General features: G+C 40.8%; 1 protein-coding gene across 5 annotated transcripts in view; it reads right to left on the bottom strand.

Annotated features, from left to right (window-relative positions):
• thsd7ab (thrombospondin, type I, domain containing 7Ab) overlaps window positions 1–17943 on the bottom strand; it is a 186512-nt gene that overhangs the window by 83670 nt on the left and 84899 nt on the right. For all 5 annotated transcript variants that reach the window (XR_014622946.1, XR_014622947.1, XM_084357197.1 and 2 more), the window contains exons 2-4: window positions 10810–11644; window positions 5281–5529; window positions 3918–4102 (exon numbers count right to left, since the gene is read on the bottom strand). Coding sequence is in view for 3 of the 5 variants with exons in the window: in XM_084357197.1 (XP_084213323.1) it covers window positions 3918–4102; window positions 5281–5529; window positions 10810–11644 (1269 nt within the window). In the remaining 2 variants the exon portion in view is untranslated. The remainder of the gene's footprint in view (window positions 1–3917; window positions 4103–5280; window positions 5530–10809; window positions 11645–17943) is intronic.

Below are 17943 nucleotides of genomic sequence, written 5' to 3'. Positions count from 1 at the left end.
ACATAGAAGCACTACCTGGATAAATAACCTTTGCTGGGTCAAGAAAAAGCTTGATTAGTAACCTGCACTTAAATCACAAATTGTTGATTTTACATTTCTGTTCACGTACTGATTAAACAAACAACACACACTGCGTAAATAAGGCTAGCTGTTTCCCCTTGCTTGCAGTCTTTATGCTATGCTATAAGTGTTGAACTATTCCTTTAATATCTTCTGTCATCTGGAAAGTGATTTTGGTGCAACCTGAGCTCTAAAAGACACTGTTCTAACCTGCAATGACAGGATGAACTTGAACATTTCTAATAAGCCTCCCCAGATACACTCAGTGTCATTACTCTTTTTAAAGGACTTTTGAGTCAGTCTCAAATCTTAAATAGTTGGAAATGTGACCAAAATGTCAACTCCCATAAGGCTTGGAGAAGTGCTTTAGGCATCTATATGCTCCAGCTGAGCAGACCCAAAGATACACAGCCTTAGATGTGGAAGTGCCGGATGACATTACTTAGGCTGCGATACTGATCTGGGGTCATATGGGAACTACTCCCCCATAAAGATTAAGGTTAAGATTTAGGAGGTTGTAAGCTGATTCCAGATCTTGGCCTGAGGGGATCTTCCGCCCTTTTGCATGGTGATATTTATGCATGAGAGAGGAGGGAAGGAGAGCGCTGGTTGCAGGAAACTTCACTGAACCACTGTCTACCTCTCTGTCTCAGTGGTATGCTGGAAGATTACCCCCCAATGGAGGGAAGAGAAATCCTGCGCCAAGAAGATAAGAACTTTGTGCATGTGTGTGCGTGTGTGTGTCTTCTTGCAAACACACAAGGCACGCACATTTTTGCAGAGGCAGCCCTAGCAGCACCACTATCAACATGTTTGATATATGAACCTTTAACTGTATCGTAACAGAGGTTATAGGCGCCTCAGTGTGTATGCTTGTTCCAGTACTCTGTGATCTCACTCGCCCTATAGCAATTTAACTGGAGGCGAGATGAAGGAGACAGACAGACAGATAGACAGAGGAAATACAAACTCACAAGGTCTACATAAAACATCACTTCATATATATACAACATTCTGTGTCTATTGATGTTGAACTCGGTTCCCAGACTCATTATTCTTTAATTAGGGCTGATACACAGAGAGCCAAAGGGCCACCGATCAATTCAAACTCTGAGAAACAATGTCTGGGCATAGAAAGTGCTCTGCCAGCTCTTCCTTCACAAGTCATCTATCAGGAATTTATTCAACATCACATAAGATAAATTTAGATCAATATGAGAACCCTTCAAGAAATGTTAAAAACAAAATGTATTCCTGTAACACAACAGTGAGTTAGCTCAAAGGCAGCTCATCAAAGCTAAACATCAGGCCTGCATCAGCTACTAAATAAATGTAGTGCATGTTCCTTCTTAAGTTTCTAGTAATTACAAGCTTGTGTTGTGCGATAACTATAACTTAGTGCTTGGTTAACTAGTCGCTATTAAACATATGCAGCACCACCTAATCAGTTGTTTCAAGGGTGTCACGTGATATATTAAACTTACTGACAGTACTTTGTACATCTAGGTATCTCTAATGTCTAAAATGTGTTTAGAAATCATTAGTTACGATTAAGTGGGAATTATCTCATTATTCAAACCTAATGCATTTGTTCATTGAGTTTAACTTCATTAGCATAAAGTTTTATACTTTGAGACACATTGTGTTGTTTTTTGAAATGTAATTTCAAGTTTAAATCTTTAATCAACATCATTTATTAAGTGTCAGGCCAGATATCTTCCCTGAATTTACTCTGATACTGTTCAGTCTAAACAAGTCAAATATTGGCTAGGCTACTGTATGTTTTTTTTTAGAAATTTTCGACTAATGGCTTTCTGATGGTAAATTATTTTATTTGTTTTCATTATCATTTTATGTCATTTATTTGATTTACTGTTAAGAACATTGTGACTATATTTTGTCAAATTATTACTAGTGATTGGTTGGAGTAAAATACACTCTTCTCCTGAAGAGGAAATGACAAACTTGTACACAATGTCAGACTGAATGCAAACTCAACAACAATTCAGACCACTTATCAGGATATAACCTGCAGCTTATCTCCACATATCCACAACTTACGCTAAAGCCCGGCAGCATGGATAAAGTGCACCCCAAGCACTGAATGTGCGTGAGAGGAACAGCTCTTCACATTTGGCACAAGTAAAGAGTGGGCATCTCACCACCTCTTAGACTTTGCCACTCTGTCTCTCACGCAATCAGCACGGTTGGTCTCCATAAGCTTAGCCTCAACTAATGTCTTTAACGCCCTCTTTAAGAGGGCAGCTTTGACTCTAAGCTGGCTTGACAAGTGTCAGAAATGGAGGCCTTTGCACTTGTGACCAATGACAGTCTCAGCAGGTCACACGAGCAGACAAATCCCTGTTCTAAATTACTCCTGATTTAGTTTAAAAGGAAAACATGGCGGGGGGTAAGAGTCTGGTTAAATGTTCCAACAGGAAGACTGAAGCTGACAATGTGGCCACAGAGGGATATTTGAAAAACAGAAGATTTAAAAACATACTACAGTAACTATTAATGCATATGCAATATTGTACATCACTGTATATTTGGACATGAACTGAGTCAACATGTAGGCTTTTATCTGCTGAAAGCATTTGATATGTAATTATCTGCTACACATCCACCAGGGGACTGCAGTTCTCATATACTGTGTGGAGGGTTGGAGGATGTAAGTTGTCATGTAATAGTGCTTGATCAAATTTATTTGAGTTACACTAGAGAGTTCAACTGATTTGTCTCGGGCTATGCTGCGTGCTGCTGTAAGATTTGATATATGCAACTGCAGCGTTGGCTTTGGTGTCAGTAACGAAGGAAGATTGGTTGACAGCCTCCTGAGATCAGTACAACTAAAATGTGTGATGGACCGAAAGCAATTTTCTGAGTTAACTAATAATATCAAAATCAAAGAAGACAGTGGAAATGGCTACCATACCAGTGATTGTTGTTCGAGTCTGCATTTGGTGAAACAACAGGATATTTTGCTGTGTTTGTAGTGACAAAACGGAATATTTGATGAGATGTCGGGATGTTTCCAGCCATGTTTGTGCCGACAAAACCAGGTATTTTAAGCCAAAACATGATATTTTTCCTAACACTAACAGAACCATAAGTTTCAACATAATGTATATTTATGTTAAAATATATTCAGCACGGCCCTGAAAACTTGCTTCTTATGAGCGATATCGAGAAATACCAAAGACTCGGAGCCAAGTTTTCAGGGACTTCAACACTGCGCTAAGGGTCCATATGGTGCAGATTATTTCCCTCTCTAAGTCTGTCTAGACTGAACACAAGGCACATCTTATAGGCAGTGTGATTGCATATTAAGTCAATGCAAAGATGCGAGTGGGCACAAACAGATGCAAATTTGCTCTGGAGGGCGCGAATGGAGGTGAAGATGCGTCCTCACAAGTTCAACACGTTTTACCTTGAGGAAAAAGGCTGAGCTTCTCACATTAATGAATGCGCTGAGATACAGAATGTGTTGAGGAGAGGTGTGAGGAGGAAAATAACGGAAAGAACTTTTATAGATCAGTCTGAGGTTGAGTCCCAAAAATATAACAGGCACGCATATCAGTGCTCCCTCTTTCCCAGATTTAAACTGCGTAAAGCTTACTGCTTGGAACTCACTGGGGTCATTTGTGCAAGTTAACATGAGGTCAGACTGTATAATAACATTGACAAGGACATCGTATCTAATGCTGATACTATGTGCTATACTTTAAATCTCTATACATCTAATTTCAGTGTGATAATATCAGGTTTAAACTCAACTATGCAGGGTAGGTTGAGTCAGTAAATGCAGGTAGTTAATAGGAACATCCTCATGGCATTAATGTTTGTTTTCATTTTACCTTTGTCTTTTTCTCTGAGGTCGTTGAGGTACTTCAGGAGCTCAGCGTTGGCCTGGACGCAGTAAACTTCCCTCGTCTGCAGGCCGCCCCCGCAAAGCCCTGTCAGGTTGCTACGTCGACGGTCCTGTTGGCTCAGCAATGGGTCAACCCGGCAGTCGCTCCACTCTGTGGTTCTCCAGGTGTAACTACAGAGAAAGAGGACATGGAGGAGAGGGGACAGATGTACGAAGGAGATATAGTTCTGTGTAGGTGTGATGTAGTGTCAAAGTACAGCACATTGACAATCCTGCAGATCTAACTTTAGACGCAGAGACGTGTTGCATAGTTACAACCAGTTTAGTCATCCTGTTTTTCTGAGAAGTGACAGCATGAGAGCACTTTCAGTGATGTGGACAATTCACTGGACCACTTAATTCAGCTGCTTCACCGTTGTTTAACCAGTTAAACCATTATTTACCCGACAGAATAACACGTGTCTTTGAAACCACTGTTCAAAGTCACACAAGTGACATCAGAGTTTTGGAAAATGATGATGAATACTTAATAGTCACGATCTAGAGGATTGTCATCACAGCAGGTAGTAATCTCATAATGTGGTGGCACAGTAAGAAGTGCCGGTCGACAATAAAAAATTGTGAAAGGAAACATTTTGGTCTGAGATGATTTCTTTAAAAAAGTATTTTGGGCCAGTCTGACAGAAAATCAAACCCTCTCCGAGATGAGAGTATGGATATGTATTCTGGGAATAGATTGCAAGGATGTTACAGGATAAAGCTGAGGCAAAGAAGGCCATCTGTGAGCCGATGTTTCGAATCTTTGTGTGAGTGTGTGTGTGTGTGTGTGTGTGTGTGTGTGTGTGTGGGTCTTAAATATCCTTGCAGTCTCCCTCCATTTGTCTCTACTTTGTACCTGGCACTGGCCCAAGCACTTATATGGATCTGTCTCCATATGCTATCTCCAACACACAAGCACAGACGCACATGCACGCACATACACGCACGCACACACACACACACACCCGTGGCCCACCCAGGAGGCAAATTAGCTTGGTGATATGAGTAAAGGGAAGTCAACAGGAAGCTTGTGCAGCCTCAGCTAGGTTGAAAAGCAAATACTTCGATTTTGCCTGAGCTTTACTGGAGTACAGAATGAATCCCTGTGGTGTGTTTCGTACTGTAGCAAGGTCTTCACAATGCTCTAACAAAGGGGGAGGGTACTATCACAACTTAACAATCTTATCCGTGTGAAACATGAGCACCTGTCGAGTGCTACGCGACAAAAGACACGTCTAAGCTTCCACTCAAATTCAAAAAGCACCTGCTGTGCTTCCTGCCTCCCTCCCCCATCAACAGGAAGAACTCACGTGGCGCAGGGTGGCACGCCTTCACCCGCAGGTTCACACGACTCTGACTCCTCCAGCAGCGGGCACTCCGCCCCCTCGCCCACGGGAAACTGGAGCACCTGTCTCATCCGAGTGCGATTGCCTCGGGGAGACTCGGGGTCCACGCAGGTTTTGGAGCAGGGGCCCCACTCGGCCCAGTCGGTCACCTGGCAGTCTTTGGGCATAACGCAAGACTGGACGGTCAGCGGCAGGTCTCTTGGTGTGCACAGGCTAGAAAGGATAAGAAGTGGAGGTGTGGTTATGAAATTGAACAGGTTGGAGAAGCTTTTCTCTGCTTCGATGCAAGCCAACAAGAGGAAACATTCTATACTTGTAATGGGGACATTAAAGATTTACTCAGCCCAAAAGTCCAGGAAGTCACTGGTCCAGGCCAAGAAACTGTTAATAAGATAGATATACAGTGAGCTCTGAAGCTGCTGGTAGGCACATTATTTTATCTGCAGCAAGCACTGAGGCAGTCCTGCTGTTTCCCCCTGCCTCCAGTCTTTATGCTAAGCTAAGCTAATTGTCTGATTGCTGCAAGTGTTATATTTAGGGTACAGAGTGACATCAGAGCCAATTAACTTTTTTGTCCACTGGCCAAATGGATACTGACTGTTCACATTTTACCAGCTGCTCAATAGATTACAATCATTTTTTTCTGGCGAGTGAAGCAACTCTACCAGCCATTTGCAGCATTAGGCTAGTGGCTGGTGCTAATTTTGAGGTATGTCCGAGGTATCAATCCTCTGATCTGACTCTTGGAAATAAAGCAAACAAGCACATTTTCCAACTTGGAAAACTATTTATTTTAATTCTCCATCCTCCATAGTGTCTATGACCATCTATCACACCCAACAAACTCCGTCTTTCTGGGAGAAAAGAAAGTAAAAATACAAAAAGCAGCAAATGCTAACATTAAAATACAAGAAACCAACAAACACATTTTATTCCCAACTGGTATAGTAGTTGGTGCTGCTGTCACAAAGACAACTGATTGGCTTTGTGTTTTTCTAACAATAGCGACCAACAACACAGGAAAAATGTTTTTTAATTAATTTAGTCAATAATGGAGACGTGAAAGCAGAGGGAAATGGTGCCTGTGTGACTGGATGGCCTGTCAGCCTTAATTTTCCTGGTATATTTCGTGCCTAGTGGCAGACAAGATAGCAGTTTAAAAGATTGTTTGCTTATTGCTTAGTTTCTGTAGATTGACTTGCACTAAGTTACAAATCTAAGCTCGAGAATCAAATCAAAACAGTAAGCAACTAAGTCTTACAACTCTCCGAAGACTGATTCTGTTATCGTTTATTTTCCTCTGGCATCAGCGGGTCACAGAGCATATTTATGGTAAACAGAGTCATGCAGTGTGCAGCTTTCTGATGCCTAATTATGGTGACTTTAAATCTTTTAGTGACCTCTCGCTGAGATTTTAGTATCACTGTACGAAGATGCCTTAAAGCCACAGTTTATGGCCTCGAACACGTTAGAGCAACAGATATGTGACACTACAAGTGGTGTGCAGGGCTTCACTTTTAACTCTCTGCCCTTGACTGGTGCCACATTTTGTCATTAGCTGCTCTCATTAGCATACACACCGCATAATCAGCTTCACATTAGGAGTAAAACAGGACTGGTGTGGCGTGGTGTGTGTGTATCCTCAAGTCTTAAGACAACCAAAACAACCTCTGATCAATCGCTCACACACATCTTTTGATCATCTAAATAGCATTTAGATGTAATGAATAACCCGTCCTCTTTGGGCCCCTACCGAATCATTAGAAATTTGTTCTGACTAAAGCCGACTGCTTTCTGCTGCTCAGTCTGGATGTCTTTCCCCTTGAGGCGTCGCAGCTGACGAGCTATTAGTGCTAATTACAGCTCTGCTTCATTTAGAAACCTCTCATTTAGACGTTGCCACCACACTTCACCTCCAGCAACTCAGACTTTTGGTATAAATGAGGAAATGTATGAGCTGAGTGTGAGCTGGGGTTTTTTTTTTCCTTCTTTTAACTCCTGTGTCTTTGCAGATTAAAACACCTCTGCAGTCTTTGAAGTGGTACTTAAGTGACACTGTGAAAAATCTTAGATTTGTTTTTCTGCCAAACACGTTTGGTGTGCCAGCTCATTTTTACATTGAAGGGAAAACAATGAGGAATTTAAACAGTGAATGTGACGCACTGAGGGTGATGGCTTGATTTCCTGTCTCAGAAGGAACTTCTTGTGTTTTAAAAAGCCCCTAATGCAGCCAATGACCCATTTTCACTGCAGCTGGATCCTTTGAGTCTTTGCCGTTTGTTGTGTGCATGCCCGAGCATTTTTGTGGAGATTTCAAAGTTGCAAAAAAGAAGTCATTATTTCTTCATCTCAGTCATTCAGACAGAATGAGGACACAATCATTCTCTATTTAAATAAGTAAGATGATGTCTGAAAAAATGCTCATTTTTAAGCCTGTAGGTTTTACACTGTACTTGCAACAGCTCCAAGGGTTTTCAGACAAAATATAAGCAGTCAGAAAGTCTCCTTATTTTAACATTTGTGCGCTCATTACTTGAGCTGTATCCATTAGAACAGTGTGCCACTGAAAAACATAATTCTATGTGGGTCAAGTGATTAAAAAATCGCCTTTTTACAACTTTAGAGCCCTTGAGAAAAAAATAGCTGAGAGGAGAAGTTATTCCAAAAACAGATGAGAAACAAAAATGCGGTACAATCAACGTTAAATGCAATGATGTAATGTGATAATGTGAAGTCCTACAGTGGCACAGCAGCAGCTCAATTAAAAGGTCATGATGCGAGTTTGATCGACAGCACGAGCAGGAGACTGAGTTATGAGGAAGTGGCCTGTTTGGGACGAGTCGAGGACTACAGAGAAAGTAGAGGCCCAATGACAGATGTTCATCAAACAAAATTGGAAATGAAGGAAGCAAGATGTTCAGAGAGCGCCTGGCTAGGGTATGACTGGGTTATTGCTTCACTGGGAAGTTTGTTCCACTTTCGCGAAAGTGGCAAAAACAACTATGAATATTTCAGAACAAGAAATAAACAAGTCAAGGATTAATATTTATGCTCCTAAGGGCATGTGAGTTGTTTTCACAGTTCCTTTGAAATATTTGATCCCAGTCACTGCTTAGCGCTCTGCGCCAACAAAGCATTAATGAATAGATTTAGTACATAATTGATCAAATCTTGGAGTACAGTGGCATGTGACAAATATGAATAGAGGCTTGTTCTACTGACATTGTCACTGATTCTTTCCTGGAGATCAGAGACCTTGTGGAAGAGACGAGCAGTGACATTTTAGGTTACAGTCAATTGAGGAACAGAGCGAGAGATGATAGATCCACAGAAACAACTCTTTATAAGGATCACTGATTAACTCACATTCTTCTAATATAGACATCATTGGGTTACTATGAATAGCGTCATTAAATGTTGTGACAAGAACCAGAATTCACTGATTACTACTTGATTTTCTTTCTTTTCTCTTTTTCGGCTATGGATTCATAAGCTTCTTGTGAACAGTGGCTGCATTTACATGGACCCAAATATTCCACTAATAATCATAATGACAGCTGGAAGAGACTGGCCCGATCAGACTCTCTCAGAGGGACTGTGTCTCAAACCAACTGAAAGGTGGTTATAAAACTAGATTTCAGACTCCTGAGGCTTTAGTTTCTCAAAGTGAGATCCATGGGCGTAAGAAACATTCTGTGTGGCCTCTGTACGTGACATGAAATGCATGGTTTTATTTTATTAATCACCCGCAGGTCATTTCAATACTTTCACTTTCAGCAGCCTACAAAAGACCACACTACTTATAAATTTGGCTACTGCCGAATTTGGCGCTCAAGGAAATGAATGTTAAAAGGCATTATGAGTCTATTCACACATGCGATGACAAGTTCATGGACTTTCCTGTGTGGCTTTCAATCATATACTGGCTCCGGAAATTGGCAATCAGTGATCAAAACTGATACCACTGTCCTTACCTTTAACCTCAACCCAAATCAGTGTTTGAAGGATAGAGTTATATCTCTAAGTTACGTGCTGCATTTCTACCCGATTATTTGATAAAGGATAACTATCCAATCCTTCCAGGATACATGACACAAGTGTAAATGAGATCACTAAATATGATGAGTGAAAACATTAATAAACCAGTGAAAATATATTTCGTCTGTCTGACTGCTGTAAGACTTCATGTTTGTGTTGCCTTCCTATTAAATGATTTCTCTGCTGATGATTTCATTTTTGGTATTGAGAGTTTCTTCTGCTGAGACGTCTGCAGAGAAAATGAGTAGGACTTCAGAACCATTTGATTTATCTCGTCTTCAGTCAGAGAGTAATAGCAGCAATAATAATGTCAGGGCCAGAGGTTAGATCCCACTTGGGCTTACAAACACTTTAAGTGAGTGCTCATACTGTATAATTACAGCATGTATTTTGGATAATAGCGCCAACTGAAGGCAGAATTCAATTATATATTCAAGTGATGATTCATTGAGGGATTTCCATTTTGACACATTTACATAATAATGTAAAAAGAAAAATACTGACTTGATATGTTGGCTGCTTCTTTCAAGCCAAGTGTATTCACCTACATTCTTGTGATTTCACATAGTAATGACATGGTTTTCAACAACTCAACATCAAGTTCAAGGCCTTCTTAAGGACTTTCCATGCCCAACTCCTTCAAATTCAACAACACCACATAGTTTGAGATGTGGGTCAAGGTTAATTACTTTAACAACAGTGACAATTTTGGTAATGACAACTAGCAGGCTTTGGAGAATCTCACAGACAACAAATAAAACAAAATATCAAATACAATTAGATTATATTCTTCCACAAAGAAATTAATCTTGGCAATTTCCCATTCAATGACCCATGTTGTCTATTAATGTCTATTTTCACACACTTCAGTTCAAAGCCCAGTAAAATGTATTATTTTCAAAAGTGCCACAAAAAGTCTTGGCCGAGATTGATCTAATGTCATAAACTGAGTCGCTCTGCCACTTCTATCCGCGGAAGTTGACATCAAATGCGCCGCGGTAGTTGCTTCTCGTTGATCTGACAGCATAGCAGTGACAAAGACGCAGCCAATAAACATCCTACCTCGCGTGTCACCTCCTGACAGGGAGATGAAAAACTTTCAAGAGGACAAATTTGGCATCGTGTTCAGCTGTTAGAAATGCAGTAACTTAAGGACCAGTACACCTGAACGTCAATGGTAGATAAAAATATGAGGAGCAGTTTACTTACTGATAACAATACAAAGAAACATGCAGTTAGGCAGACAAATTGATTCAATAACTGTATTTGCTAAAACCTTGTAATATGCTAAATAATAAAGCCTCATTTTAAAATGTGTATCATTAAGATATAATTCAGATCACGACAGATCATTCCCCACTGCCTAAGTAGGAAAATTGAAGAGGCAGATAATAGTGCTGAGGGAAAAAAAACATATTAACTTTACTGTCACATTAACATATCAATGCAACTTACAGGCGTCCCACAGCGCTCCCATTCCTATGTATGCAGGTCACATCCCGGGTCTGGTAGCCCACCTGGATGTCCCAGAATGGACTCTCTTGCCGGTTAAGGCGATTCCTGGTCCGTTTCTTCTGGATAAGCTCCCTGGTCTCTGGGTCTTTGACTCCTGCTCTCTCTCTGAGCCCCTGGCCTTTACCTTTCCTGCGCTTCGCTTGGCGTTCTGTCCGAGTCTGTGGGAGGGTGCAAGGATTCCACGATCCAACCCTGAGACTGTACATGCCCTCTGGACCTGTGCAAGGCCCCAGTTTACAAGACTGGAACTCAGTTAGGTTGGCACAAATTGCGCCTCCAAAAAGCGGAGGAACCAGGACACTGCGGACCCTGTTTCTGAGGCCTGTTCCACACGTTTTGGAGCAGGAAGTCCATGGCGAATACTCTGAAACAACACAATCCTGGGGGCAAGGGATCAAACATGCCTGCTCCAGGCGCGGCTTGGGCTCAAAGTACTCACAGATGGCATCCTCTGCTGGAGACTCATCTGACTTGAGTATGCAGCCCACCTCCCGGGTCTGAATGCCCTCTTCGCCTCCACTGCATGTGAACGGCCGTGAGGCCCCAAAGGTCCTTGCTGAAACTGGCACGCACTCATTCCAGGCACCCAGTTTCCAGTCATAAAGGTCCTTGTGCCAGTCGCACACACGGAAACAGTTTCTCTGGTTTAACGGACGCTGGCCCTGGTCACAGTTGGTGTGAAGCGTTGTCCAGCCGTCCACATGGGCACACCAGACTGCCCGGCTTTGGCTGCCACCTGGGCCACAGTCACTGCCCATGCATCTTCCCCATGGACCTGGGAAACAAATGAACAGACCCAAATTACAATGTGAAACATATGAAACAATAGACCTTTGAATTTCAGATGTAACTCCAAGAAAGACAGTGTGGTATACTGTCAGAAACCTCTAGAGTAAACGGCTTCAACACATATCAAAACCGGAAAAAGGGGAAACATTTTAGTTATATTGGAAACATTTGAGAGACTGCACCACAGTGTTTGTTTATGGATGATTTGAAAATGAAACTGAAATAATTGCACAAACTGTTAATTGATTGGAAGTGCAGAATTAACAAATACCCTGTAGTTGCATTAGTAACAATCAAAGGAGATCAATGATGCCATTTGAAAGCTCTTGTGTGCCTTTGAAACAGAAATCCATATTATTCAAGCATCAATTAGTCAAACACTTCAAACCCTTAAATGCTGAAGAGAGACTGAGAGTTTGATTTAACTTGTTGTCAAGTGATGAAAAAGCCCATAATGCATCTTCAAGGATGACACAGTAAATTCACAGACTCCTCTAATATGCTCCTTGATGTAAAATGTGTTGAAAAGCCGTTGGCAACCAGCAGCAGATGATGTGTGAGTGCAAGAAAATGTCATATTCAATAAAAGTAATCTGTGACCTTGCTTTGTGCTACACTTAGGTCAGACACATCGGTTCTTAGTGCATGGTGCCTGTCTGAGTGCCATAGGGATGTGGAGGGATGATTAGGCAATGCAAATACGATGTGCAACAGTGGAGATTATAGGTGATCAAAGAAAGTGTCTGAGAGCAAATTTACAGGGGCTGCGAGTAATCTTTTATCAAACTCTATTGGCAACCAGCAAGAGTTGCCAGAAACATCGATAAACCTTTGATTTGTCTGTACACAAGTCTCTGGCAAAGCCTTCCCTTATCCTCTTTTACTAATTGCAGTAAAGATCCAACAAATAGTTTTGGAACAGGACTGAGGTAGTAAAAAAGTAGTCATTCATCATACGTTTATCTTAATTAGAAAAAAATACAGCAATGCTTGCTAAAGAAGAGGGCTCAGTAATCGTCAAGGATAAGGCTGTAAATATTTAGTATTTACTGTCAAAAAAAGCCATGAAAAGAACAACACCAGGGATGAATCGATCCGATTGACCGGTATTGTCTGGGTAGCTCAATGTAGCTTACTCTTCTGTGCCATAGAGCTCCATGTTGTCCAAACACATCGATGAGTCGCTGTTGCATTAGGCGACATGCTCTTTCACTACGATTGAACGTGAACACTGTTTACTTATTGTGAATCAATCCCACATGCACGGTCTTGCTGCTGTATACTTGCAGTACTGCACCACATCTGGATCAATCCGATGCTGAAAATAGTCCCTCATAAATGCACCATTTACTGCCGTTTTTGTAACGTTTGCAAAAAAACTACAGTGCCTAGTTTTTATAGCAAATAACTGCGCATTTTAAAACATGAAACTATACATTGATGACCCAATTTTGAACAATCATATATTCCTTCAGAACCAACAAGCTATAGGCTGGAGTGCCACTAGTCTCGCATTGGCTTTTATTTAAACTAATCATAATAATCTTGGCGCTGCTAAACCCAGGATGGAGGGAGGGTGCTCATGCAAAGTAATGTTGTATGGAACTTTTCCACACGGGGAGATGAGCCCTGGCAATGAAATGGCTAAATCCCTACAAAAGAAACAATAACAGATGTGAGCTTGTTTAGGTTCATACCGTTAGCAATCAAGTTAGTCTTAGGGCAACTTGCCAATTTCAACATGTAGGTTGCTAGCTCGTTAAATGTTGTTATTGTTGTTTCCTGTAGTGACAGGGTTTTTGAAAACAGTAACAAGCAGATCGTAGAAGGAAGAGGGGAACGCCGGCTGATGTAGATGCCCCCTGACAGGCTTTAAACCAACTGTCTACTTCTGGTGAGTCCGACTAGAGTAAACACAGACAGGGTACGGAAGTCAGAAAGTATTATGAGATATGTACTAAAACGCTATAAAGTTGTTTTTTTTTTCCTTTGTTGACAATAGGAGAAATATGAACTAACACCTGCTTTATCCTTTCATACTTAATACTAAAAACGTTTTACAATACCGGTTGCCTGTTTATAACATCAACATATAGATTATTTATTTTAAGGTTCATCGACCACAACCCTATCAACCCTATGCACAACTAGAAAGCTCAAAAAAAAAATATCAGCTCTGCTCAAATGGCTGAAAATCTTTGCAACTTTAAGCACTATAAATATAAATCTATAAACAGAAACAAAGAGCATCTTTTAGACACAAGGATCTGCACACACTATTTATTAAATTCAAGCTTTAAGTCACACTTCTTCTGCTTTTCCCTGTACAACTCTTCATTATAGGACTGAAAGCTTAGCTGACAGAAATGATAACTGTCAGCCCAACTCAGCTGGTCCAAGCAAGTAAAAGAAAAACACTAATTAACGCAGGGTGCCTGCGCTCTGACTGTCTCATCCAAAGGCTATTGATACTTCAAGGGAGAAGAAATCAAACTAATTGGGAAGCTTCCCTTTTCACCTCGCATTAACCTCTTAAGTAATTGATTATATTAGCATGTGGCCTGAGGCTGATTGGACCCTTTGTGGGCAATGGGCAGTCGGAGTGAGTGCAGCTCATGTTGACCCACGTCCATGCAGAGTTAAATATTGTGCCTTAGAAAATCGAGAGCACATTTCTGGGAATGACTGCCTCTGACGGGGCTGCTTGTTGCCTCTGATCGCAGCGACTGATACAGCTGACAGGATCTATCTCCAGTCAACATGATGCTGCTTTCACAGGAGCCTCAAAGCATATTGGTAAATTGTTGGTCTACTAGTCACTGTATCAACACACTCGGTCAATGTCTGATCATCAAATGATTACTAGATTTGCTAGGTATCTATAGCTCCAGATCACATCACGCTACTGTATTTTTACCAGTTTTTAGGCACTCTGCTATTAAGAGCAAGATTCAAAGGGTGAAATACATTTAGTATTCCCCAGACGAAACCTCTCAGGTGTTTGTCTGAGTCCATAAAATCTCTGTGATATTTATTTTTAATCCAATAATAGAAAAAGGCGACTTGAGAAATTTTCTTTCACAATACAAACTGATAAAGATAGCGAATGTTATCTCGAGAGCTGATATTGAGTTTCAGGCGGAGAAAGAAAATGCAGTAGAGAAAATACCCATCCAAAAATATAAAATGAAGTAGAATCTGACAGATTCTGCGGTACCAAAATAAAACACCTCCCACCCTAATCTAATCCATCCCAGATAGACGTCATCTTCTATCTGAGGCTATTCTCTGACACACCTCTCACAATCAAACTCATCTGGCTCAGAAAGTGGAATATAAAAAGTTTCTCAGTGAATAAGTTTCTCAAAGCCATATTCAACCTGCCTGGTCACACAGTATGGATTTTGTGTGATGTTGTCCTTGTTAAGGATGCATGTTATTCTGTGTCTAATATCCTATGTTACGTGTTTGTTAAGTCAGATCTTTGCAACTCTTTGCATGTTTTCTCACACTGTTTACACAAACAAATGAAACTTTTTTCCGAATCTAAATCAATGCATAGCCCTCGTTGCCTAAAGCTAACTTCTCAATATTGCATGCAGTCTGACAGCACCATTTGACATTCTGAAAACAAACTGTGTTTCACCTCCATTAATCACATGTTTGGAAAGTATTCACAGATTACTGTGATAGATTATTACTCTACTGTACATCAGGAAATTGGGAAGTACTTTAATTGTTTGCATTTAGATGATTGTGTGGTTAAATTAAATCTAGAAGAAAAATGAACAAACATAAATCCAGAGAGTTCAAATTGACATCATGGTGAAATAAGAAATTTCTAAGCATGTGCATGTCCTTGAGGAAGCTTGCATAAGCTGCATGCACGGGGCACAGACCTGCTCAATCTAAATGTAAATTTAGTTTTATCATTCAGCAACAAAAACATCCTTTCTGTGTCTTTTCATTATTATAAGTGAATTTACTGATGACCTCTGGAGACTACATTCTTGTCAGATTTCATGTAAAACAGGCAGCGTGTTTTCATCAATGCTATCTATAACTCAATCAGAGGTGAGCCAGGTGAGCAAACGGTACTTTTAGAAACAAAAATCGATACACAAATGCTGCATAAAGAGACAAAAATCACCAAAGTGTAGTATTTACGCCCGTCAGCAGCCAGCACCAGCAGCTTATTACTGTATGACTCATATTGACATTTGTTGTTAGGTGGCAACCTCTAGTGGTTGTAGTAAATATTACAGCAGCAAAGGAGGAAGTCAGGTGCTGTTCATGTCCTGTGTGAAACCAAAGGTTTATGGTGAGTTATTATAAATATAACTTAAGATACGTATGTAATGTCCGTGTGTTCGTGACAGAATTATAAGTAACATAAGTAACATGGTAAATATCACCCAAACCACAATGTTTTCGGAAACTTACCAGGTAGTTTTCTTGCCTAAACCAGCACAGACTGTCACTGTACGATGAAGGTCTGGTAAGCCTGTTACTTGTAGGGTGCAATGGTTGGTTTTGGGAACGGTGATAGATGCCATTACGGGAGTAACTGGCAATCGACCTATTCAGTCATTTAGGTATGAGGATAAATTAAGTATTTATGTGGTGATCTGTCCACGATCAAATCCTTGAAGAAGGTGAGTAAGGGTTCCTGGCAACACGTTGCCTACTTCCCAGGTGAATGGAGAAGGAGAAGAGTCTTAAAAGGTCAAAACTCAAGCATCAGGATGACCCTGTTGAAGGCCATTAATTAAAATGCTCTATATACTACAATTGTAGCTGGAGGTTTTTCCTCTGTACACCATGTTATCCTTGACATTAGTAGAATAATATGACTCAGCCTTGACCAAACATCTGAACCAGTTAGTCCTCTTAAAAGTGAGTATGAAGGAAAATGAATTCAGTAAACCCTCTGAGTTGGAAACTTGTTTGAGTTGCTGAAAGTTCAAGCTCAACCAAATACCTCCTTTATATAATATTTGCTTCAAAAAAAGCAAATGAAAAATTCATGCATGTCTGGAGCAGCGACCTCTGTCACTGAGCTCGTGTTTGTGCTGTATTTGCTGACACCAGAGCAAAGTGAGAGATGAGCAGCGCAGAGGGAAAAATAAGAGGATGGTGGCGGGTGTTAAGGAGGCAGAGGTGTTGCCAGATGACCTGCTCTGACAGTAAATGTATAAATGTATAAAGGAGAAGGAAAATATGCTGACAACATTATACAGTATAAAACAGAAACATTATTAAAGAAGGAATTAATAGTGATAATACAGTAAGTAAATGTGCTGATATCTACAGTATACCTCAAACTAATCAATTATGGATGAATCATTGGCAAACCTTGAAACGGTATTATTAATTTCCATCTAAAAATGTAATTGGATCATAGACACTATATTCTTTCTTATTTCTCCTTCTACTTTACTTTCCTGTCATAATGAGCTAACTTTGACGCTTTTACATGCAGTAAAACCAGGGAAGGTGCTAGTGAGGGTTAGAAACACTTGAAATGTCAGTTCTGCAAACAAACTTAACTGAAATAATATTAATAATATGAGGAATAATGAGCTATTCCTCATATTACATGGGGCCGGCATGGAGCCAACAGCTAGTCTCCTGGGAGTCCCCCGGCTCCTCACTGGGGACCTTTGCCTTGAACAATATATGTTGAGTGTGATATCCTCACTGTCAGTTTGAGGGCCTGATCTCTGACTGGGCCTCGAGTGTCTATTTAATGAACAGCTCCTTTGTCCCCGTAGGGTCAGCTTCACTAATGAATGGGTCACTGTGTCTCTCTCTTTCTGCTTGTGTTTGTTTATTATTTCTCAAATCCACAGCATCAGGCTCTCGCGCTCAAAGACAGGACCTTTCTCTCAGCCGGGTCAGGGTTCATCTCTGGATCGTCTCGGTTGTCTGCCTGGCACTTTTCTCCTATAGCCGGTGTCTTGACTTCAAATCAGGCAATCTGGCTGTTATTCATGAAAAAATTCGAATGAAATACGAGCTGGTTTGCCTCAATCAGTAACATTAAGTTAAAGAAAGCACTGCGGGGTTAGCGCACTGTTGAGAAAAGTGTACAATACCCTTCCGCCCTTAGTCGAAACTTAGCTACAACACTGTCAAAACTCCTACAGTATATTGTCAGAGTATCTATACTCTGTAGAGAAATAAGAAGCAGCAATCTGAAGGGTAGAAGTGAGTTAATGTACATACAGTATTGTGTAAGCCTCGGGTCTCTAAAGATTTTGTTCTCCCACACAGTTCCAGGAA

The sequence above is a fragment of the Pagrus pagrus genome (assembly GCF_965226575.1).
Source record: "Pagrus pagrus genome assembly, chromosome: 7".
Lineage (NCBI taxonomy): Eukaryota > Metazoa > Chordata > Actinopteri > Spariformes > Sparidae > Pagrus > Pagrus pagrus.
Note: the sequence above shows the minus strand (reverse complement) of the source record. Positions and strands in the feature narration are given on the sequence as shown.